The sequence below is a fragment of the Portunus trituberculatus genome, chromosome 23 (genome assembly GCF_017591435.1).
Source record: "Portunus trituberculatus isolate SZX2019 chromosome 23, ASM1759143v1, whole genome shotgun sequence".
In the NCBI taxonomy this organism is placed as follows: domain Eukaryota; kingdom Metazoa; phylum Arthropoda; class Malacostraca; order Decapoda; family Portunidae; genus Portunus; species Portunus trituberculatus.
In genome coordinates, this window is record NC_059277.1 from 3,337,535 (window position 1) to 3,363,364 (window position 25,830).

Sequence of the window (25,830 nt, forward strand, 5' to 3'; positions counted from 1 at the left end):
TGGAGCGTGGCAGGAATGGTAGGAGCTGCAGGACGACAACGACGCCTAGGATACTTTTCCCCCCACAAAGATCTTAAATGCATAAATGTAGCTTAGATGGTAAAAAGACACTGTAGGAATGGACCTGACCGCGCATTAGGGGGACCACGAGGCCAAAGACGAAGGCAAAACGAGAGTTATAGTAGATATGAATCGTCTATTATGGCTTGTAATTCGGGGAGGGAATGATAATGTTTGCCACGGGAGGAGCTTCAAGGCATCCTAAGTTTCAATCCCAAGTAGATATTCTTAAGCACTTTAGACTTTGATAAGGAGATTTTTTGTACTGTTTTCATGGATATTTCTTCGATCTATTTGTCTTTTTTTTTATGCAGGAGGGACAGCTGGTCAAGGGCAAAAAAATATGGAAAACAAAAAGGCCCACTGTGTTGCCAGTTCCCTAAAAGACATGTACTCTTGGAAACTACAGTAACCTCTATAAAAGCCTGTTAAAACTTGTCAAGATATGATGTTGAAACCTTTTGAGAACTCAGACGTGAGAGCAACGGGAGTGTACTTGCCATGGCGCGTGCTTTCCAAAGATAAGAACGCCGTAAGGGTGAGTTTCTCTTGTTAAGCTTATCTTGGGGCGGACAAGTTTGTTGCGCTGCCATAACAAGACCATGGAAAGTTTGTTGTTGCTGCTTCCTCCAAGTTGTATTGCTTGTGTTTATCGATTCCGCTTGTTTGGTCTTCCTATGTACTTGTCACTGAAACTTGTCTCGTTGACTTGTATCTCTGACTTGTCATGATTGTCTATCTCTCCTCTCACGTCCTCCCTCACTTTTTTTTTTCCAGCTCGTTGTCACAATTTGGGTGTTCTGGTTATAGTAAGTTTGTATTTTAGCTTGTGTCTATGATTACAACTAGATTTCTTTACATTTCTTTTTTTTTTCTTTTATCTCTTATTTTTTTCCTTCTCAACCTCCTCCTCCTCCTCTTCCTCCTCCTCCTCTTCCTCCTCCTCCTCCTCCTCCTCCTCCTCCTCCTCCTCCTCCTCCTCCTCCTCCTCCTCTTCTTCTTCTTCTTCTTCTTCTTCTTCTTCTTCTTCTTCATCATCATCATCATCATCTTTTTCTTCTTCTTCTTCTTCTTCTTCTTCTTCTTCTTCTTCTTCTTCTTCTTCTTCTTCTTCTTCTTCTTCTTCTTCTTCTTCTTTTTCCGCCTTCTTTTCTTCCTATTCTTCTTCTTCCTCCTCCTCCAAATCCTCCTCCTCCTCCTCTTCAATTCCTTCTTTTCCTCCTTACAGTTAACACATTAATTAACATTCTTAAGAACGTAGGAAGAGCAAACTTTCCACTAATTCAATTAAATATTTTTGTAATTCAATTTTGTAACCTAAATATGTTTGTTGCATTGCATTATTAGTTTTGGGATGAAATACTTTCTTTCTTTGCTCAAAAACTTCACTAGAATTAGCTAACTTTAACTCGGTCATTACTTAGTTCAGCAACAGAATGTCTGAACTTCACCCAAAGACTAGAGATCCTTCGGCTAATGGCTAAAGGTGCTTAATGGAAATCCGATGATGAGAGAGAGAGAGAGAGAGAGAGAGAGAGAGAGAGAGAGAGAGAGAGAGAGAGAGAGAGAGAGAGAGAGAGAGAGAGAATTTGTATTTACTTCAAATTATTCTACTACTACTACTACTACTACTAATACTACTCCTCCTCCTCTCCTCCTCCTCCTCCTCCTCCTCCTCCTCCTCCTCCTCCTCCTCCTCCTCCTCCTCCTCCTACTACTACTACTACTACTACTACTACTACTACTACTACTACTACTACTACTACTACTACTACTACTACTACTACTACTACTTACTACTGCTTCTCTACTACTCTACTACTACTACTTCTACTTCTACTTCTACTACTACTACTACTACTACTACTACTACTACTACTACTACTACTACTAAGAGGAAACCTGATGGAAATATTTAAGTGTATAAGGGTTTTAACAAAGGGGACATGAACATAGTTGTCAGGATCGGTAGCGGGGCAGAAGCAGAAATAATGGGTTTAAACTTAAAGAATTCAGGATTAGGAGAGAAATGGGAAGAAACGTTTTCAGAGTGGTTGATGAGTGGAACGTACTCAGTGGTCATGTAGTCAGGGCTGAGTCAAGAGGGAGCTTTAAAAGAAGGTTAGACAAATTTATGGATGGGGATGACAGATTTAATTAGGTAGCTTTAATCATACACTGACTGTCACGTGTAGGCTTGGCGGCCTCTTGCAGCTTCCCTCTTTTATTATGCTTTTATGTACTACTACTACAACTACTATTACTACTACTACTACTACTACTACTACTACTACTACTACTACTACTACTACTACTACTACTACTACTACTACTACTACTACTACTACTACTACTACTACCACTAATGCTGCTGCTGCTGCTGCTGCGGCGGAGGCGGAAGCGGCGGAGGCGGAGGCGGAGGCGGAGGCGGAGGCGGCGGCGGCGGCGGCGGCGGCGGCGGCGGCGGCGGCGGCGGCGGCGGCGGCGGCGGCGGCGGCGGCGGCGGCGGCGGCGGCGGCGGCGGCTACTACTACTACTACTACTACTACTACTACTACTACTACTACTACTACTACTACTACTACTACTACTACTACCACTATTACTACTACTACTATTGCTACTACTACTACTACTATTACTACTACTACTCCCACCACTACTACTATCACTTTAATCATCGTCATCATCATTATCATCATTAAATGAGGAGCGTAAGAGTTTGATTTATTTACATTAATTACTAAAAGGGCCGGGAAGCGGACGGTACTTCTCTGATCTGACAAAGTAAACAGCCGCTAATTAAGGCCAGGTGGATTTAATTACCGCCAATGAGAGATTACACGGGGAAAAACAAATCGGTAAACTTGAAACACGCGCCATTTTTTGTGGTGGTTCAAAGGGAGGAAAAAATAATGTAAAAAAAAAAAAAAATTATTTACGCTAATCTGTTGCCGTATGTATGTATGTAGAGAGAGAGAGAGAGAGAGAGAGAGAGAGAGAGAGAGAGAAATATTCATCACATCTACATTAGACATGGAAGTAAAGCGAAAAAAATTTTAAATGGAGTTTCAAAAGAAATTTAATTGATTCAACAACTTTGACATACATCAATGGCACACACACACACACACACACACACACACACACACACACACACAGGTAATTTAACAGATACTATAATGACTCAGCCTGAAATCTTCCCAGCCATAAAGGTTTGTCTATATATTCACTTCATTTTATAATGAAAGTTGAGTAATAAACAACTCTCTCTCTCTCTCTCTCTCTCTCTCTCTCTCTCTCTCTCTCTCTCTCTCTCTCTCTCTCTCTCTCTCTCTCTCTCTCAATTAGGAAGCACCGAAGGACACAGTTGGGATATTTAATCAAAACTTTTCCTCCAGTAGCGAACGCAGGTAAACTTTTAAAAACTCAACTAAATAGCATACAATTAACTGGCGTCCTGTTTGCTCGGGAAGAAAATAATGGCAGAGGTTAAACGAGAGACGTGAGAAGTTATCCGATTTATAAGTTTCCTCACCTTTCTTTTTTTTTTTTTTCTCACATATACCTGTATCTCTCTGTCTACCTGTCTGTCTATCGATTCATCTACCTGTATATCAGTCTGTGTATGTATGTATGTATATCTATCTATCTATTTATATATCTATCTAGGTATGTTTGTGTGTCTACCTATATATTTTTGTATCTATCCAATTAATTACCTGTCTCTTTCATAAATGTATATCACTATCAGCGTATCTCTTTCCATCTATCTCCATGTGTATTTCTGGTCATCTATTTATATATCTATCTAACCGTATACTCGTTTGTAAATATATCCATATAGTTGCCTCTTTGTGTGTGTGTGTGTGTGTGTGTGTGTGTGTGTGTGTGTGTGTGTGTGTGTGTCTGTCTGTCTATCTGTCTCTGTACCTACCCGTCTGTATTGGGTTAAACCTTGAGCAGGAAGAAGAATGAAAAAAAAAAACTAAACATACCCATTATTATTATTATTATTATTATTATTATTATTATTATTATTATTAGTAGTAGTAGTAGTAGTAGTAGTAGTAGTAGTTATATTAGTAGTAGTAACAGTAGTAGTAGCAGCAGTATTACTACCACAAACACTATCATCACCACTATTCTTAATTTGTATTCATAAGTTTAATTCACCTGTAATCTCAGAGGAGCCCCGCGCGTCAGGTGTGTGGGAGCGAGAGCAGGTGTTTGTGATAACTCGCCACAAAGTTAAAATGAGTCAAAGGGGGAAAAAATATGAGCAGGGTGGAGGGAAATTACGAAAACACGCGAGTCATAAGCAGTACCTCTCTCTCTCTCTCTCTCTCTCTCTCTCTCTCTCTCTCTCTCTCTCTCTCTCTCTCTCTGGTCAGTAACTTCTAAGGGTTCTAAACTCAATTTTCCGGCCATGATGTAAGTTGTGTTGAAGTAATTAAGAGTTGATAGAAAGTAAGAAAAATTATAATATAAAGTGACTTTTAATAAACGATAATTCAAATGATGATTATGACGATAATAATAATAATAATAATAATAATAATAATAATAATAATAATAACTATAATAATAATAATAATAATAATAATAATAATAATAATAATAATAATAATGTACATATTAAAACTTCTTCCTTGTCCCTCCGCTAGAGAGAGAGAGAGAGAGAGAGAGAGAGAGAGAGAGAGAGAGAGAGAGAGAGAGAGAGAGAGAGAGTAAAAAATTCGTTCCATAGTACACACTTCCAACAAAACACAATCAATATCAACTCAAACCAACAGTGAGAGCGATTTCAAGCCCCACTCCCACTCTCCCGTCTCACAAGCCCAATCAAGGTTACTCACTAAGCGGCGCGGTGAAATAGGGAAGTCTACCTTCTAAAGTTCACTCTCTCCAATAAAGTGCTTCGTTTTCTATGTTGAGCAAATTTGATGCCTAACTATTGCAAATGAGATCTTAACTGACTTCACAGGATAGAGTGGAAATTGTTGGGTGTTCTCAAGAGTGCTTGCATTACTCAAAGGGGAAATGTTTGTAGAAATCTGGAGAGTCTTCTTTTCTGCCTTTTGTAAATAATCATTTTAAGTAATTGCTTCAGAAATCGAGCGATGTATTCAAATATCTGTGACTTGCTATTACATAACTCTCAGTGGAAGATTAAATAAACTTACTTTGAAGGCGAAATAGGAAAATTATGATTAAGACTTGCTATTCTACTTTTTTAATACCATACAAAAGGAAATTCTTACATATATTCCTGAAATAAATCTAAGTTTAGAATCAGAACTAAGTAGGAAACCTGATTTTGATATAGAGATTCACCACTGTACCTTATTGAAGTCCCATAGAACAAAAATACGCTTGTGTATATTCCACTATAATTCGCACCAGTGAAATACCAGTTCTTCATCTGCTTTTTTCTGGATAACAAAACATTCTTACTATACAAACTTGTGTTCTCAATGTTATCTCCTCAACTTTATCATGGCTAGCTTAAATTGGCTACAGGGAATGTATCTGGAGGATGTGACTGTTTTCTTCAGCTTTTTTTTACTTTAACAAGGACACTATGTTATCACAAAACAATGTCTTACATGATACAAGAACAAAATGTCACATCGAACCATTAATACCAAACCGCTTCGTCATAATGCTTGTCATGTTATCAGAGGGAAAGGATGTGTGATGTGTGCGTTCGTTGCGTCACCTAGCCAGCGAAGTCACATGAACTAATACGTTTGTGGCAGACTGAAGCGTTATTCGTACTGGTAGACGCCCTGCTGTATTGGTCCTTTGCATGGTTTGGTGAGCTTTGATGTAGAAGATTATTGGAAGACTTGTTTTGAGAGTACAGTAGAAATTATGTAGCTAAAGTGAGAGAGAGAGAGAGAGAGAGAGAGAGAGAGAGAGAGAGAGCTCTAAAGTTATTGTGAAGCTCATGTGATGCAAGAGAGCAAAGTGATAAAACTCTGTGTTACTGTGTGTGTGTGTGTGTGTGTGTGTGTGTGTGTGTGTGTGTGTGTGTGTGTGCGCGCGCGCTCGAACATTTGGGAAAGAATGAATACAAAAAAATGAAAAAAAAAAAATCCGTGTGCAAGTAGCGCGGCCACCCTCAGGATATCTTAAAACATTCATCTTTCCGTCTGGGTTCGTTTTCCTTTGATAGAAGATAAATTCGCTTTCTCGGGCTGCCTTAATTAAGTTGAGGCAGCACCAGGTGGCAGAGGAGGAGGAGGAGGAGGAGGAGGAGAATAACTACCTCGTGCAATGCATCAAGTCTTTTTCCTACCCTTCGCTCTGTCCCCCTTTCCTCACCAATTTTCTGCTTCCCCTCATCTCCTCACTCTGTCTCAGGAGAAATTTAGTCAGTTGTGGACTTAAGTTCGTGTTATGATTCGCTGCAAGGTTCCAGGCGAGCACTAACTGCCTTGAGGGACGCACATGTTGGCTACATTACGTTGTCTTATTCATCCCTGCCCTTCCTCGCCTCCTTGTAACATATGTCTCAACTAAAGTTTTATTGTTCCTTGTCTTACTCCACCAGATGTCTTGAGAGCGGCTATCGTACCTTTATTCGTTCTTGTCCTGCGGATGTCTTCAGTAGTAATCCTCCACGTATTTATTCTTATCCTCTTCGTCTTCGTCTCTGTCCTTGTTCTCGTTATTTTCGTTCAGCGGTGTGAGAGGACGCGGCGAGGTTAGTGAGGCCAGACGCAGAGAGTTGGGTGGGATTCTGGTACCGGCAAGCACTCATTCAGCCTCGCACAGCCAGAGGGCGCCCAATGCTAGTATACAGAACAGTTAACCATCAGAGAAGCAAACAGAGAAGTAATGTTTTAATGTGCATCCGTGTCAAGTAAAAGAACAACGAACTGTTTATGAAGAGCACTTGCACTTAATTGAATGGGCTTAGTTTAACTTCAATCCATGATAAATAAAATAAAAAAAGGGAAAAGAAATGCTGAAACGAATTATGCGGAAAAAGTAGGTAGAAAAAAATTGAAAACGTTGAATTTTGGGTCAGTAAACGATAACAGGGAGACAGACTCACCATCACCGCGCGGTCACACCAGTTTAGTTGAGGATCACCAGGAACCAGTTCTTCCTCGTGCTCCTTCACCACATCTAGCAACTGTGGGGAAGGACACAGTTCATGAAACAGATTAAAAGAATTTATGCTTAAAATAAGAACAACCCACATCATAAAAACATTCAGAGAGAGTAAAGTATATGTTTCTACTCTGCAACAGACTGCATAGAGAAAGTCGTAGAGAGAATAAAGTATGTTTCTGCTCTGCAACACACTGCAGTATCTGAAAAAAAAAAATGTTACAAGAAGAACTGATGAATATTTATCTAAAACAAGGCTCACCATGGGGACAATATATTTGTAGATAGAGGAGGAGGGGTGGATCGGGTAGCGCTCCCCGGGATCCACCTCCACGTTGAAGAGAACTGGCTTGTCGCTATGGTCTGTGGGCGTGGGTGTTGTCACGTTGGGCACCTCAGCACCTGGACAATAATTGATGCCCTGCAAGAGATCAGGTGTTAGAAGTTATTGCCATTAACCCTTCAATACTGGAACACATTTTCTACCATGAGTTTTGGGTATGATTGGACGGTTCTGTTTTGATTAGGAAGAGTCTATAGAGGCTAGATTATTAATATCCAGAGTCTTCACTATTCTAATCCCAACATATGTATCTGAAGTTGTATAAAACCACCAAATATTAAGCAGAATAAATACGAAAACGCGTCATGGTACTGAAAGAGTTAAGAAGACAAGGAAGTAGTATAACCAATTCAATCAGTGTTAAAAGAGATGTTTAAGAGAAGTACAAGTTATTATCGTGGAACAGAGACAAGGAAGTAAATACGAGTGACTCACTGCCGGTTTACACATGTGTCCCTGCACGTGATGAAAGACCATTCCCGGAAGCCTACGTTCCTCACCTGAATCACACCTGCCCACCCACACCTGTGTCTTGTCCATCACCCTGCACCCCTTGTATCTCAGCACTGCCCGATTCACCTCACCGCTTATTCTCTATTCCCCAACACCTGCTTTCTCTCACACCTGACGTTCCAGTGTCAGGTGTGCTAGGTGTGCTTACCCTCTGCAGTTCAGCGGGGGGAGTGCTAAAGGTCCACAGGTGTATCTTGAAGGCTCCGCGACGCACCGCCATCAGTCTGTTCCCTCGGTACAGAAACACCGGCCTGGAGAGAGAGAGAGAGAGAGAGAGAGAGAGAGAGAGAGAGAGAGAGAGAGATTCAGGCAATATCCTCATAATATCATTCGCCTTTCTACATGACTAGAATACACATTGATGGACACGCGCTCTCTTATTAGGAATGAAAGCTGTTAGCACGTATTCACACCAGAATCCTACATGCATATAAATGAGAGAGAGAGAGAGAGAGAGAGAGAGAGAGAGAGAGAGAGAGAGAGAGATCGTCTTAACGTGTGTGTGTGTGTGGCTGAACCAGTGGAGAAATTCTGGTGAAGCATATCAAGGAAAGGAAAAGACAAGATAAGAAGAACATCCTGAAGTTGATTTTGAAGAGCTGGATTTGTGTTGAAATTCCACCACACCAAGTCAATGCCTCTTCTGAATAGCAAATAGGGCCGTGTTTGTTTTTGTTTTGTTGTTTTACGGGGGTTTTTTTTATATATTTATATCGTCTTACCTTTATTGTAGTCAGTCGGTGTGAAAGGGTAGGCGTGTGTCAGGTTAACCATCCAGGGTGCAAGATCAACACCCCCACAGACCATAGAAAAAGAAAGGAAAGAGAAAGAAAAACAATGCCTACAGAAGGTGGAGAGAAAGGAAAGGTTAAGAGGATTAGAGAGAGAGAGAGAGAGAGAGAGAGAGAGAGAGAGAGATTGATACGTAGGAATAGAATCAATACTAATGAGAGAAAGTGAAATTTAAGAGGATCAGAGAGCAAGGCAGGCTGTCATGAGAGATATGCTGACCTGGGAACCTCGAGCTGAGGGTGTTTGAGGGCATTAGCGAGGGGCAGACCGTCGTAGATGCGATCATGGGGGCGATACTCCCGCCAGCTGTGCCGCCGTTGAGAACAAGTCCATCTGGGTCCACACCTTTCGGAGGGAGAGACGGACAGGTGGCTTGGCTTCATCGAGTTTATTTTCACTATTTTTGTTATTGTACCTTAGTGAACACTCGACTTCTACTATAATGTGAACTTAAGAATTCCATTTATCTATTATATGAGAAATACTAGCCAAGGGGAACAAAAGTGTATATAACAAAAAGAACCTAAATGATAAGTTAAATTCAGTGTGTTGAGACCTCCCTCTTAACACCTTCAGTACCAGGACACGTTTCCATATTCACTGTGCTTACTATTTGGTGATTTTATACAGCTTCAGAAAATCATGCTGGAGATTAGAATAGTGAAGACTGTGTTATTAATCTTCTGACCTCCACAGACCCTTCCTTATGTCAATGAAATGGTCTAATGGTACACAAATCTCAAAGTAAAAATGCGGCCCAGTATTGAAGGAGTTAAAAGGAAGAAGGAAACACGTAATCAAGCAGAGAGTCCCAGTGTACGAGTGAAAGGAATACTAATAAATAGTACTTGCAATACGGATGTGGACGGAATAATGATGAGAGAAAGTAGCAAGTGGTATAAAAAGAGGATGAGGGAGAAAAGGAAACAATCAGTTAGTAGGACCAGAACACTTAGCGTGAAAATACCGGTAAAAGTGAGAGATGCAACATTATGAGAGAGAGAGAGAGAGAGAGAGAGAGAGAGAGAGAGAGAGAGTGTTAAGGACAGTCACATGGGGGAGAGGAGTTGATAAGACACTGCCTCCACTGAACGCACCTGATGGGACGTGGTGCCTGCTTGGATCACCCCTGGCCACCAGAATATTCCTGGCGCCCTCATGCCGCCCTCGAAGGTGGTCTGCTTGCCGCATAGGAATGGCCCGTTGCTGCCTCCTGTAGTGGTGAGGCGAGGGGCTGACTGACTGACTGACTGACTGTTTTGTTTTTGTTTTTATATTATGGCCTATAGCGCTTGTAGGCATACTTGAAGAGTATATGTGGGAAGCGCTGTTAGGCTTCGGCCCATTAGTGGCAATTTTATTTACAGTGGTACCCATATTAGGCCCCACATCACCACCCAAGCGCATCTTTGGTGTAACCACCTATAACCTGGGTATCATGGTGACATGTAGGTAACTTTAAACCATTCGACAAATGTCATAGCATGTGGTGAAATTCGAACCTACCCGGGGACGTCTGCCCGATTCCATGCTCACCACCTTATCCACTGCGCCTTATCCACTACATCAGGGATTGTTAACCTTTTTATCGTTAAGAACCCCCTGAGTTATAAGACCATCTACCCGAACCCCCAGAATTATCCCATGGAAAATGGAGCTCAATATGCAATGGGACTACAAAGGATTTTATTAAATCAGCCATCTAAGTACTCCTGGAAATCTTCTTATGAACCCCCTGGGGTTTCGCGCTGTCAGGATGGCCACTGTCCATGAGCTAACATCATTAGGTCTCTATGACGCTGAAGACGTCTATGCAGAACAGTTTTTCTCGCCCCTCCAACTGCTTACTCTGTATAAGGGCCTTATCCGTCCCTGTATGGAGTACTTTTCGCATGTTTGGGGGGTTCCAGTCACACAGCTTTGCTTGATAGGGTGGAATCGAAAGCTCTTCGTCTCATCAACTCCCCTCCTCTGACTAACTGTCTTCACTATCTTTCTCACCGCCGAAATGTTGCATCTATTTCTATATTTTATCGCTATTTTTATGGTAACTGTTCTACTGATCTTGCTAACTGCATGCCTCCCCTCCTCCTGCGGCCACGCTGCACAAGGCTTTCTTCTTCCTCTTATCCCTATTCTGTCCAACTCTCTAATGCAAGAGTTAACCAGTACGCTCAATCATTCATCCCTTTCACTGGTAAACTCTGGAACTCCCTCCCTGCATCTGTATTTCCAAATTCCTACAACTTGTCTTCTTTTAAGAGGGAGGTATCGAGGCATTTGCTCCCCTAATTCTGGCTGACGGTTTTGGCACTTTTACTACTCTTTGGAGAGCCAGCGCTCAAGTGGGCTTTTTTCTAACTCTCTTTTTTTTGCCCTTGGCTGGCCCTCTTCCCTATGTAAAAAAAAAGAAAAAAAAGAACGGTTTGGTTGGCAATAGACAATCTCATTATCAGACTTTGATTTCTAAGTTATGAAAATAAACTCATTTACGGGGCTCCATATGTTCATGGTGTCTTGTAGTCTACTTACTAACCTAGAAGGAAAGAAAATATCATACTAACTTCGAGTTATCAATTGAGGAAGAAGTCATTTTTGTCTCAGGAATAGAGCTAGATGGTATATAGAAAACACAATGCATTCTTATAACCTAATTCTACTATTACAGCGTTTTTTTTTTGTCGTACATGCATGTTTAAAAGTACTTTACCTCTCTTGATATCTCCTTATGTGACAGAAGAATATCCAAAGTATACGATATGCAGTTGACCATCTTTTCTGTGAAATATTACGATATCTGTTGAATCTGGCAACTTCAACGGGAGTTTGGGTTCTCTCCTAGTGTTTCCTTATATAATATGAAACATTGATATTTACACGTCATTGTGATCAGGGAAATAAAGGAAACTAAGTTTGTTTGTTTTTCTAAGAGCATAAAATAGAAAAATTATGTCTACAGGTGGCAGTTTATGTATAAGACAAGCAAACCTGTGTGCACTCATCCACTCTATCCAGAAGCTTAACTAATTTTCAAAAGTTCCCAATAGTTACACAACTACCATTGGTCTACTGTTTCTATCCAGTTATCTACAAACACGTACACATTCACGGCAGCAACATGCAAAGTACACTAAATACTCCGGAGCAAAGCTGCCTCACCTTGTTTCATTAATCAGCTAACTCTTGCACACTTTCAGACCAAAGCTATTTTTCATTTACCATCGACGATTTTATATTCGAATCAAAATTTAAACGACGATTGAGAACTTTCGGCCTAAAGTTGTTGAGGGCCGTGACGGCCTTGGGCGCCGCACGGGGGAAGGAGGTGGCTGTCGGGTCCGGCCCGGGGCCCAAGGCAGGAACTGGCTGCAGGTCCTTCTTTTCCTTGGTGGCCTCAAGTTTCACTACTAGTCGTCCACTTGCAGCGCCGCACACTAGGCAAGAGTCGCCATAAGCAAGAGATCAATGTCTATCACTCACCAGATGAGTGAGTGAGGGGCCCTAAAGGGGTGATAAGGGCTCCTTGCATAGAGTCTGGTGGTGAGTGGTGTGTACAGGTCCCTGCTTATAATGACACCGGGCTGAACAACTCGCCATGAATGAGGGCACGCTGTGCGCCATGAGTCAGGCACTGACAGTACTAGTGGTCCTTTACGTTAGGTTAGGTTAGGTTAGGTTAGGTTAGGTTAGGTTAGGTTAGGTTAGGTAAAAAGGACTCGCTTCATGACAGTGCTTGGGGAGTGGTGTGTGGCGGGTCATTGCTCATGGTGACCCGTGTGAGGCATTGCAAGGTTGCATCGTCACTGCTCTCACGGGACTGGGGTTGACCCAGTACCTGTGTAGGTAATAATACTTTGAATCGTTTCGCCATCGCCATCGCCGCACCGTTAGCCTCGATAAACGGATCGTTATCCTCGACAAACACATCTTTACCGTGGACACTGGAATCGCAACCTGTCGTGGAATCCCATTGTTAACGTGGACTCATTTTCCTTTGCGGCTTCAAGCTCACTGGTTGTCGTCAACTTGCAGCGCCTCACACTAGGCAAGGGGTCGCCTTAAGCAGTCTGCCGTGTCTACCGTCCACCAGATGATGCCGTGAGGGGCCTTTAAGGGGTGATAAGGGCTCCTTGCATAGAGTCTGGTGGTGAGTGGTGTGTACGGGACCTCTGCTTATAATGACACCGTGCTGAACAACTCGCCATGAACGAGGGCACGCTGTGCGCCATGCACCAGGCACTGACAATACCAGTGGTCCTTTACGGGGTGAAAAGGACTCACTGACAGTGTTTGGGGAGTGGTGTGTGGCGGGTCATTGCTCATGGCTACCCGTGTGAGGCGCAGTGAGGTGGCAGCGTCACTCTCCTCGCACTCAAGGGTCTGGGGTGAACCCTTACGGGGTGAAAGGGTTCGTCTCAGTACCTGTGTAGGCAAGTGAACTTCAATTGCGTCGCAGTGAGGTGGCAGCGCCACTCTCCTCACACCTAAGTGTGTGGGTGGACCCTGACGGGGTGAAAGGGTTCATCCCAGTACCGGTGTAGGCAAGTGAACTTCAATTGCGGCGCAGGAAGGTGGCAGCGTCACTCTACTCGCACCCAAGGGTCTGGGGTGGACTCTTACGGGGTGAAAGGGTTCATCCTAGTACCTGTGTAGGCAAGTGGACTTCAATATTGTGTCGTGAAATCGCATCGTGAGAACTGGAACCGCATCGACATCGTGGAAACCCGCATCGTTACCGTGGAAACTGGAATTGCATCTTGATCGTGGAAACTCGCATTATTATCGTGGAAACTGGAGTGGTATCTTTATCGTGGAATGGCATGATTATTTTGGAAACTCGCATCGCTATCGAGGAAACTGGAATGCCATTGTTTTCTTGGAAACTTGGAGCGCTATCGAGGAATCTGGAATCACATCTTATCATACACACTGTTATCGTGGAAGCTCTCGTGATCGTCGTTCGTTTCGTTATCTCTGAATTACTTAATTAGTCTTGGTATTATTCTTAGCCTCCGTAATAATAGAGATGTTGGTCATTTTATCTTATCTCTTTTACTGTATTTTTTTTTCTCAGGGTATAGTTTAGTGTTCTTCAACCTTTTCTAAGTTCGTGCACCTTTTCGAGAAGCAAGGAGGACTATAAAAGAAATGCATCAATATTTGTAATTTTCCCCTACTTTAAGACTGAAAATCGATAGATAACATCATTGTATATCTACCTAAACAGTCGCTATATAGTGCGAAATGTACTATAACAAAATGCCACATCTCAAACACATCAGGCCCGTGTTCCGTCTGAGTGTAATATATTACTATTGTGAATAAATCGTAATACTTTGATTAATGTCAATAGGAGAGGACCCAAACTGTCACATTTTCAGTGTTCGCAGGTTGGTTTAATTCAGGAGTGGGTCAGCATCGTCACGCGGTACAGAGTAGTCATCTCTAAGCACTGTATTACGATGTATCTATTGATTTACCATGCTTTTACTTCTTCCAGTATTTTTCTGTTCTTATTCTACCATGGTATTTCTTTATAGTTACTTGAGTTTATACGACTAATATCATAATATAGAAAAAAACATCGTTGTCTAGTGTACCAAGATCTTTAATTTCTAGAGACTTAAATACAGCACGGAACCTTAACACACATTTCACCTCGCTTCTGCACAGGTTAATTCTTCACAAGGAATGAGTAGAGCAATATTTGTTCGGTTTTCTTTATGAGAAAAAGGAAAATTAGCGGCCGAAACTGAAATAGTGTTTTCATCAGCGTTTTCCTAAGCTGTGTCTTGCCATAGCCTGAACATGGTATTGAGTTCAGTTTACTTGATAGGCGGAAGTGTAGCCTGGATATTGGCACTTCCTGATGTGTTTTGGTCTGGTCTGTAGCTGTAATTAATTATTATTTAAACTTTTCACTTTGTGTTCTCTTATTTTCCAAAATTAATATATTATTTCTCTATTTTCTTCTATACCAGATTTTTCAAAAAGTAATTTTTCAATGAGGTGTTCTTCATTTTCTGGGTAAGGACGCTGCCAATTGGAGCGTTTGGATCTTTCAATGGTGTAGGCTGGGCAATGTAGGAGGAAATGTTTATGCCTTTAGGCTATAGATCAGGGGGCTTCTCAACCTTTTTCTCGTTAAGAACCCTCTGAGTTATAAGACATCTACCCGAACCCCCACTAATTTGACATCGAACAGTGTTAATTTAGTGACTGACACTAACTCAATAGGTAAAGGTATTCTGCAAAGCACGTATCATTAAATCAGCCATTTAAGTACCCCTGGAAATCTTCTTGTGAACCCCTGGGAGTTCGCGAACCCCAGATTGAGAATCCCTGCGTGTCTACATCAAAAGAAGTACTGATAGCAACAGATATAACTACTACTACTTCTACTACTACTACTACTACTACTACTACTACTACTACTACTACTACTACTACTACTACTACTACTACTACTACTACTACTACTACTACTACTACTACCACTACTACTCACCATCTTGCTTGCTGACGAGCGCTGCACCGTTATCAGATGTGAAGACCACTAAGGTGTTTTTGTCTACTCCCTGCTTCTTGAGGGCGTCCAGAATGGTGCCCACGCCCGCGTCTAACTCCATCACCGCGTTACCGTACCGCCCTGAAGGAGGAGGAGGAAACAAATGATAAAGAAATTATTTTTCTTCCTTTTCATTACAGCTTCGAGATCATATAGAACCAATTAATGAGGAATACAAACATAAAGAAATAGAAAAAGTAATTCCAAACATTAAATAAAAACAACAGGGCAAGAAGAAAACAGTATATGGCGTTCAATGAGATCATATAGAAACAGTTAGTTAGGAATACAAAATATATAACGAAATACAAAAAGTAACTTCGAACATCAATTAACAATAACAACAACAACAGGACAAGAAGAAAAAAAAACAATATAAATCAGTACAGCATCACCTACACTCACCTAACCAATCCTCACCTGCATTCAAAACCAATTCTCACCTCTCCTGCTGATGCCATAGTATTTCTCTGAGGCGTAAGTTGGTGCATGAGTGGCATCCGGTGCCCACAGCAGGAAGAAAGGCCCCTTGCTTGCCACCTTGTTAATGAAATCCACGGCTGCGTCAGTATAAAGCTGCGTCATGTTAGATATTCCATGTTGTCTGTCAATGTGGAAGTCATCGTAGTACCTGTAAGAGTGAAGGTTTGCTGGTGTTGGTAGTGATGGTGATGGTGGTAGACGAAGGTTTTAAGGTTCTTGAGTAGTGGACGTAAGTAGTGGACGTGAAGAGTGTGTCAGTGTAATTTGTGGTGGTGGAGTAAGAAGATTGAAAATTTATGTGAGGAAATAAAAAATAACTAGTGGACGTAATGGATAAGTCGTTTCTTAGCACTAGGGCAATAAAATGTTGAAGATGGCGGAAGATGCAAGACAGAGGTACGGAAAAAACTAGCGAAATTGTTGAGGTAACAGAGAAATAAAGACAACTAGATGAGTAATATTGTAATCATGAAGTAGAAAAGGTTAAGGTAGAAGCAGAAATGAGAATGTGATAAAGGGAAGAAATGAAACACAGGAAAGTGTCAGGAAAAATCAGGCTATACAAAGAATTAAGAAGTAAGAGGAAAATGACAAGATAAAAAAAATCAAAGTGAAAATGGTGAAAGATGTGGAAACAATGATGATGAATAGAAAAAAAATAAAGGCTAAATAATGAAAAGATAAGAAAAGAAGAAAGGAAGAGGCATAGATAATAATGTAACAGGAATAACAAAACTATAAAATAACGAGAATAAAGTACCAAGAAAAAAAAATTGGAAAGAGAGCGGGAAGAATTGTAGATAATAATGTAAAATGGATGAAAAAGGAAAGAGGTGAAGAGAGCATTGAGGAGGAAAAAAATGCGTAAGAGCGTGAAGGTGGACATTATTCAGAGCACGTAGTGGGCTTGTGCGGGAGGCTCAGGTGATTAATTATAGAGACTAGGTGAGTGTCAGGCTTTCTTGTCCCGCTATTTAATGTGACGGATGTTCGCCAGTGTGTTACGCCCGCTAGGTATTGATGGTGTTAGGTGGCCAGAGTAAGTGTTCGGAGTTAAGGGGGACGTGTTACTCTACTATACCTTGTGCTCACCTGGTAACGCGGCGGGAAAGGGATGTCTGTGCTCAGTGTCAGTGTGAAGGGGTTGTTTATGTGTGAATGTGTAGTTAATCCCTTCAGTACCATAACTATATCAATTCTGCTTACTATCTGGCATTTTCATATAGCTTTAGAAACTTCTGTTGAGATTAGAATAGTGAAGACTCAAGCTATTAATCTTCTGACCTCCATAAACCCTTCCTAATGTCAATAAAATCGTCTTATCACACCCAAACTCGTGCTTAAAATTGCGTCACAGTACTGAAGAGGTTAAGAGATTGTGTTCAGCTTGAACGTGCAGAATCATTGGGCTTTTAAGGATGAAGATACAGGAAAGGGGTGATGGTGCTAAGCGTGAGTGTGTGGTGTGCGGGTTTATGGGGTTATGAGTATGAATATGCAGAGTTTAGAGGTTTTTAAGAGTGAGGGTACAATGTTGCTACTTTCTGCTCGCCTAGTGACGCAGCAAGTAAAGGATGTCCAGATTATTAAGCGACTTTATGAATGGAATTGAATGGCGTGATGTTAATTGAGTGGAAAATGTAATTAGAGTAAAATCAAATTAAATTATTAAGAGATAAGTGCTGTGAAATTATTCTTTCTTTGGGTCGGAGATAAAATGGTGTCAACTGAAAGAAAGATATTGTAGTGGATGCAAATTAAGTTATGAAAGTGGTAAAGAACGCTGAACGAATTTATGCACTTTACTCAGAGAACAGATGTGAGGGTAGAGGAGTTGTGTGTGTAGCCAGATCACTAAAGCAGACACTCCTGAGATGATGGCGCTCCTTTATACCAACTGTCGATCTCACGGCGCCTCTTTTTTATGTAAGAGGAGAAAACTGATCAAAGACAACAAAAAGCGATCTAACAAAGAGACTCACTGTGATGCCATTCCCCGAACAGGTAGCATCATGAAGTAAGAAACGCATGTAATCCAACTGAAAGCTCATATCAAGCCAGGGAACTTAAGGCTCCCTTCATACACGGCGTGGCGACGCTCTCAAGTTTTAATATTGTATGACTGAATACAAGGAAGAAAAACAAGAAGACTGGACATGTATCAGCACCACGCAAGAAGTTTGACCTTGCTTATTGAAATCCTGGTAACGACTTTTCACTGAACGTTGTGCTTTCTAACTAAACTGCTACTTGTAAGATGAAAGCTCTATATATTTTGATTAAAGGCCTAGTATATAGCTCTCTTTTATTATAATAATGAATATTCATTTTATAGTTTTCTATCCCGAAGTCGCTTTTATATATAGTCTTCTCACCTAAAATTAAGTCTTTATAGTTTTCCCGTGAAATTAAGCTATTATTTTGTTTTCCTCGCTATATTCGAGTTAATATTAATAGATTTTCTTGCTGAGATCGAGTTGATATATACATTCTACCCTTGATATTGACCTACTATATAGCTTTTTCCCGGAATATCAAGGTACTACATAGTTCTTTTTTTTCCTCGCAACATCAATTTGAAATATAGTCCCTTCCTCTAACATCGCCACACCGTCAAATGATTCAGTTATTATGGCATTAGAGAACAGTTAATCACTCACATTTCTGTATCGCCGCTTGTATGTGAGTAAACTTACCTGCCCACCATGTCGTCATTCAGGAAGACAGGTATGTTCGGCGTCACCAAATCCACGTAGGGGCCGAGGTGGCAGTTTGGCGAGCCGAACCAAAAGTCGAAGCCGTGTTTGCGTGGCAGATACTGAGACTGGTGTCCGAGGTGCCTGAAATATGTACAATGCCGCTCGATAATTCAAGGTGTGCACTCAGGTACTCTCTCTGTTTGTGGTGAAGAGCACAAGTTATTCATTCGATTTTTTTCCTCTCTATTTTTTTTTTTTAAGTTTAGTTAGTTTTTAGTTGGTTGGTCAGTCTTGTAATCAGCCACTCAGTTGGTCAGTTTTAGTCAGTTACTATTGGCAGAGCAGGTGGTGAGGCAGTCAGTGTGTTGATCAGTCAGTTAGATGGTTTCTCAGTCACCCAATTTGTTATTTAGTCATTCAGTCAGTTTGTTGTTGGTAAGTCGGTGAGGCAGTCATTTGTTTAGTCACGCACGTACGCACTTACTTACTCAATGTCCGTTCACACACACACACACACACACACACACACACACACACACACACACGGTAGCTCAGTGGTTAGAGCGCTGGCTTCACAAGCCAGAGGACCGGGATTCGATTCCCGGCCGGGTGGAGATATTTGGGTGTGTCTCCTTTCACGTGTAGCCCCTGTTCACCTAGCAGTGAGTAGGTACGGGATGTAAATCGAGGAGTTTTGACCTTGTTGTCCTGGTGTGTGGTGTGTGCCTGGTCTCAGGCCTATCCGGAGATCGGAAATAATGAGCTCTGAGCTCGCTCCGTAGAGTAACGTCTGGCTGTCTCGTCAGAGACTGCAGCAGATCAAACAGTGAAACACACACACACTTACCATTTTCCCACAAGGCCTGAGGTGTAGCCCTTTTCCTTCAGTAACTCCGGCAGTAACACCTCGTCATCTGATATCCCGCCCACGATGTTCTGCGGAGTGTAAGCTGCAGACAGGCACAGGAGGAGGAAGAGGAAGACTTAGTAGTGAGCAAAGATGAGAGTAGGAACGGTGGTAAGGACACTCAGGCTGAAGTAAGAGTACCATACATTATCTTTAGCTTCCGTTGCACATTCCTACCCAAAGGAAGACTTGCCATTGAAACTTGAGGTGACAAGACACTCCTGATTAACCCTGAGTTCCCTTGCGTTTCCTTGTTACCACTCCAGTTCTTAGTTTAGAGGACACACAAGAACTTAAAAACCTAGTAATATAGCACTCAACGTAATACACTTGATTTTTACAAGGGAAATAAACCTATGAACTCTTTAGAAGCTCGCAAATTGGCAGGCATTGGATGAGATTGTCAAGTAAGCATTTCACCTTCCACTTACAATCTGCAAGGAAGGTCACAGCCACGAGTTTATGAATGATTACTATAGCTTTCTAACAGACAAGATTCTTCATAAATGGGTTGTTTATAGGCTATAACTCACGCAAAACATTTATAGATAAAGAGGGAAAATCAGACGGTGAAAGCTCATAAGAGGAAGAGTGAGACTGAAATTACTTATTTAGAGTTTGTAAAGGAGGAAATAGTGACAAAAAGGAAATAAGTTTTCGGATAGATCAATTATAACCACACACAAATTTTAATACTCTCTCTGACTGGTAAATTCTCCCATAAACGCTAATAACTCTTTGAAATCTGAGAAAAGAAAAAATAATCTATCATCCGCGTCCATACAAACAATATTTATCGGGCTATGAAAGTGAATGAGGAGAGACCATAGAAGTAAAAGGGTTCAGGGAGGGAGAAGAAAGGGTGACAGAGCAAGGTCAGTTTAACACTCACCGTTTCTTCCCGCTGTGTTGTTGGAGTAGAAGCCGTTTCTGATTGGTAGGCGGCCTGTGAGGAGCGATGCGCGAGCTGGAGAGACATTAAAGACCAATTCAAGCTTTATAAAAATCTTGTTATTATCTCCTTCAGTACTGGGACGCATTTTCATCACGAATTTTGGGTGTGATTAGACGATTTTATTGACATTAGGAAGTGTCTATGAAGGTCAGGAGGTTAATGGCCAGAGATTTTAGTAATTTTCATCCCCACATGAGTTTCTGAATCAATTTAAAATCTTTAAATAGTAACCAGAATAGATATGAAAACGCGTCATGGTACTGAAGGGGTTAAGCAGATCTGAATCAATAAGGCTGCAATATTAGTGAACGAGTAGCTGAAGATGATTTTTTAACGCCTTCATTATAGCAAATATAATCTTACACAAAATTCATCTTGTAGTGGTATTCAGAATATAATGAAACTGTGTCCTAGTACTGAAAGTGTTATGAATATGAAGGCTGTGCTTAATTTTTTTACGAGTTCATCTTAACTTTGATTTTACATTTATCTGTTATCTATTTTTTTCTTTATTTTAATACCTGTCTTTCTTATGTTCACCTCTCATCTCTCAGCCACTTTATCTTTTCCTTCTTTCTCTATTCTTTCCTTTCTCTATTTCCCCATCTCGCATATTTTTTTTATATTTCTCATTCATTTCTAGACTTCTATCTTCCACCTATTTCGTTCCTTTCCCTCCGTTTTTCATACTTTAACCTCTCTTCCTCTCCCTCTTTTATCTCCCTTTCTCCCTTCTCTATCCCTCGCACCATCCTTCTTTCATATCTCAACTTCCCCTCCTTCCCTTTATCACTGTTTCATACTCCTTCCCTCTCGTCCATCCCTCTCGTCCCTCCCTTTCATTATCCATAGTCAGTTTCCACCTTTTTTAATGCCCTCATAAAACCAACCATTTTCCCACCCGTACCTTGACACCTGCCCTCTTCTCACAGTCCATTTACATCCTCCTCCTTTACCTCTTAACTCGCTCCCCACTCTCCCTCTCACCTTCTCCACATCTGCATTCCTACATATCCTCCCGCACTTCCCACTGTTATTCTACACTTTCACAGAGCTATCAACATTGGTATTTCTTGCCCTTGTGTATCTCACCCTTTCATTATTTTTATGCCTACAGCTTCCTTCACTCTTTCCCATATATGACACCTACCAACACTGAAAATTTCTTCTTATACTTTCTTATATCCTTCAATGTACTCTGGCACTTTTTAAGACATAAAGAACTTGGGAACAAAAAGAGAAGCTGAGAGAGATTGCCAGGCTTACACGTGGCAGTCTTTCTATAAAACATACCTATATATTTCCTCATATCATCATCATCCATAACAAAACACTACCGGCCTACAAAACCCTTTTCATTTTACGTCACTTCAAACTCCTCTGCATCTCTCTACACTCTCCTACACTGCTCCAGGGACCAGAACTCACACGGAGAGCAGAGGGGAGCTGCTGTGTACATGCTGGAGACGATCAGGCCTTCCCTCGCCATCTGGTCCAAGTTAGGCGTCTCTCTGTTCGGCTCCCCGTTGCATCCCAAGTCCCCCCAGCCCATCTGTGGGGACGAATTGGGTGGAACTCAGGACAAGGCAGATGGGAAGTGAAAGGGAAGAGAGAGCGTGAAGGATGTATGTCGGGAAGCGGATAGGGAGAGGAGGAAAATGAGTAGAGGGATAGAGAGTGAGCGTTATTAAAGATGGAATTGATAATGCTTTTAAGGTATGTTTTTTTTTGTTTAACCATTTAGAAACGTAAAATTTTCTCTCTCTCTCTCTCTCTCTCTCTCTCTCTCTCTCTCTCTCTCTCTCTCTCTCTCTCTCTCTCTCTCTCTCTCTCTCTCTCTCTCTCTCTCTCTCTTTGTGTGTGTGTACGTATACGCGCACACGTTTGCGAAAAAACGTGTATATGAATCATTGAAGCATCGGATGTCGGGCATTGATCTCTGCCTCGTCTGGGAATCCTGTGATGGCTCTCAATTTTTTTCATAAACTCTGGGAATCCGGCAGGCTGTGAAGCGAGAAGACTACCTGGCTCTCTTTCCTGGTAACTCACCACTACCTGGCCAATCGTAAATCCTCGGTCTTCACCACTACGCATCTTTTACTTTCATTACGAGTGAATGGAGCAGATTACCGGAAACAGTCATACTTTAGATTCAATACCGCTCGTCATGAACAGTTTCACAAAGCGCTAATTACCAGTGCAATTAATTATGTTCTTCCTTTTGTGTTCCTTCGTGCTTCTGGTCAGTATTTTCTACATAGCATGGCCTCCTTTCAGATGGTGAAGTTATCGTGATCAGTCTCCTAAGTACAAAGTAATTTATTATTATTATTCCATTGGCTTGGTCATCGTCATTATAGTAATGTCATCGAGAGGTAAAACGTAACGAAGAAAAAATTATGAAAGGATCACGTTTTTCATTTAATTGTCTTTATTACCTAGATATTCTTGTAATCCACCTTAATTAAGTCAACAGAGGATTTAAAAGTTTGTTTCTTACTTAACTAACAAAGAACATGTTGATCTCACACGCTCAAGAGATTAATATGAAGGCATTCCAAGATCAATCAATAAATATCTAGGGAATGAATGTCTCGTAACAACTAAACTGAATCTTTTAGAACTAATACATTTTTCACTCGGAGCGAATAAAAGTTCATTACACTGTGAAAAAAAAAAAATAATAACGTTCTTTCATGTTTAACGTAAACTTAAATTGAACGAATGACCTTTGATGTTTTTTTTAAGAGCGGAACATTTCATTATACCCCACCTCATTAGTCCACTGCATATTTATGTAAAACTTATACATAACGCAAGGAAAGATTTGTATTTCATCAGTGTATCGTATTTATAAAAGTTACGTGAACTTCCAAATCTGATTGTCACGTTCAGGTTTGTTCTCCTTTATTTTGGCGACAAGTCTCGGTCAGGAGGAACAACCTAAAGAAGTCACGTTGCCAGAGCCGCTTAGAAGGTCATTTGCTGACGAATGCTGATTGCTTTTACAAGAACTCGGATCAATTATTTCTCTGAAGCTGCTGGCATACTGAGATGAAGAAAAGAAAAGTAAGGAAAGAAAAAAAATGTTAAAAATAAGAAAAGTATAAGTGGCAGAAAAGGAGGAAAGGAAACAAAATAGAAGGAAAGGAGGAGAAGGAGGGATGGAAGATAAAGATGAAAATAGGAAAAATAGAGGTTGAGTAATAGTGAGGAAGAGGAGCCGGAGCAGAAGGAGAAGGAGAACGAAGAGGAGGAGGAGGAGGAGGAGGAGGAGGAGGAGGAGGAAGAAGAAGAAGAAGAAGAAGAAGAAGAAGAAGAAGAAGAAGACGAAGACGACAAAGACGACGACGAAGAATAAGAAGAGGAGGAAGAAGATAAAGAAGAGGAGGAGAAGGAAGAGGAGGAAAATATAGAAAATAAGAAAAAAATGGGCGATAAAGTTGATAAAAGAAAAAAAGAGATAAGAAAAATAATACTTTATAGAAGAAGAGGAGTACGAAGAAACAAAAACAGAAGAAAGGATGAAAAGGCAACGAAAAGAAAGCATATTGGTAAAAGTAGAGGAAAAGAAGATGGGAAGATGAAAAGGCAAGGAGAACGGCAAATAAGGAGGGAGGTAGAAGACAGAAGAGGTCAGACCAGGAAGAGGAAGAAGGAAGAAGAAGTAGGAGAGTAAAGAGAGGAAAATTAATAAGTAGAATAGTTGAAGGGTGAAAAGGAAGGCGATGGCAAGAGAGGGAGAGGAAGAATAATTAAGGCAATGGGGTGAGAGAGAGAGAGAGAGAGAGAGAGAGAGAGAGAGAGAGAGAGAGAGAGAGAGAGAGAGAGAGAGAGAGACACACACACACACACACACACACACACACACACACACACACACACACACACACACACACACACACACACACCAGACACATAGACATGCATCATGACAACCACTAATTACTCTCCTTTCTGTGTCAAGGTCTCTCTCTCTCTCTCTCTCTCTCTCTCTCTCTCTCTCTCTCTCTCTCTCTCTTAAAGGAAAGGCAACATGTGCAAATATCAACCTCTTAATGTTGAAGTGCATTTTCTTTTATGTCCTCACCAGTAATACACCTAATTTTCGGCGTTAAATATCTATCGCCAGGGAAGAGTTGGTCAAAAAAACCGCGTATATATATTTTTCTCTTTTTTTTCATTCCTCTAGTCTGAAGCGTCACGTAATAAACTTCTAACGAATAAGTAACGTGCGGAAAACAAAATATCTTGCTGAGGAAACGGAAAAATCTCAATTGCGTTTTCATGAAGGAATTTTACGTCGTCTCTTGAAAATAATTCTCAAACGCTTTTTTTTTTTTTTTTTTTTTCTTTTGTGAAGTTACAGACTCATTCTTGAACTATCACTAACATCATAAAAACATCCATGAAAACCCTGTTAGTCTCCTCAAGAGCAGCTGAGATGAGATCAGAAACCAAACTAATAAGAACCATTCTCTCGGGAACTGATGGCGTCTCAAGCTTCCGAACCCTTCAGAGACTCCCAGTGCCTCGCAAACGATCAACCATTTCTCAAAGTTAATACCCACAAACAAGACCTACAGCCACAGCCACCATTGCATCCACTCACTGTGACAGACAACCCTGGCGTCTCCTGGTGAAGCCAAATATTTAAGTCAATGCTATGAAATCGTCCACCATTTTCTGTGAATACCAAAGGCGCGGTTAAAATGCTTCTTGCAGGGCCCTGGGAGGCGATGCGGGACGTGGAAGGTGCGGAGAGGCAGAAACACAAACCCATCTTAGTTAAAACACGCTACCACACTGCCCAGAACGTTAGACTACCACTCACATCATCCATGAGCATGATGACAACATTGGGAGGCTGCAGGGACGCTGAAACACCCGCCAGGAAGACACTTGCGGCCAGCCAGGCGGAGAAACACGAAACCACACCACTCATGTTACTGAACTTGGCGGAAATGAGTCAGTTACCGAATGCTACCCTACAGTTCCTCCATGCCATCTGTATACACGCACCCACTCACCTTATCACCTGACGCTCACCTGATAAACATGAGGGACAGAAGGGCTTATATCCACCTTCCCACGTTTCTGCTCTCTCTTTCTTAGTTGTTCTTGTTGTTGTGTGATTGTGTTTAGTGTTTTGTTTTTTATTTTCTCTTCGTGGAAAGCGTGAATGATTGGGAAGAATGGCTCATATTCTTCCTCTTCTTTCTCTTAGTCTTTTTATTTGTCCAGTTTACTCCCTTGTGGTCTTAATCTCAAGTGCTGTCTATGTCTTGTTTGAGAGGGTAATGACTTCTGATTACTATTTATTCCAGTCTTAGGACGAAGGGGAGAGAGAGAGAGAGAGAGAGAGAGAGAGAGAGACTGATTGAG

General features: G+C 41.3%; 1 protein-coding gene and 1 long non-coding RNA gene across 2 annotated transcripts in view; one reads left to right on the top strand and one right to left on the bottom strand.

The window, feature by feature from the left end:
- LOC123507766 overlaps positions 1 to 25,830 on the top strand; it is a 381,781-nt gene that overhangs the window by 201,908 nt on the left and 154,043 nt on the right. The gene's annotated exons all lie outside the window — the stretch shown is intronic.
- LOC123507765 (N-acetylgalactosamine-6-sulfatase-like) lies at positions 5,281 to 25,410 on the bottom strand. The gene is given in 14 exon segments (XM_045260948.1): positions 5,281 to 6,860; positions 7,127 to 7,207; positions 7,448 to 7,606; positions 8,190 to 8,292; positions 9,053 to 9,124; positions 9,126 to 9,178; positions 9,931 to 10,046; positions 15,342 to 15,482; positions 15,845 to 16,032; positions 18,581 to 18,724; positions 19,431 to 19,533; positions 20,383 to 20,457; positions 21,874 to 21,997; positions 25,280 to 25,410. Coding segments are annotated over 14 exon segments (1,557 nt in total). The 5' UTR covers positions 25,391 to 25,410; the 3' UTR covers positions 5,281 to 6,773.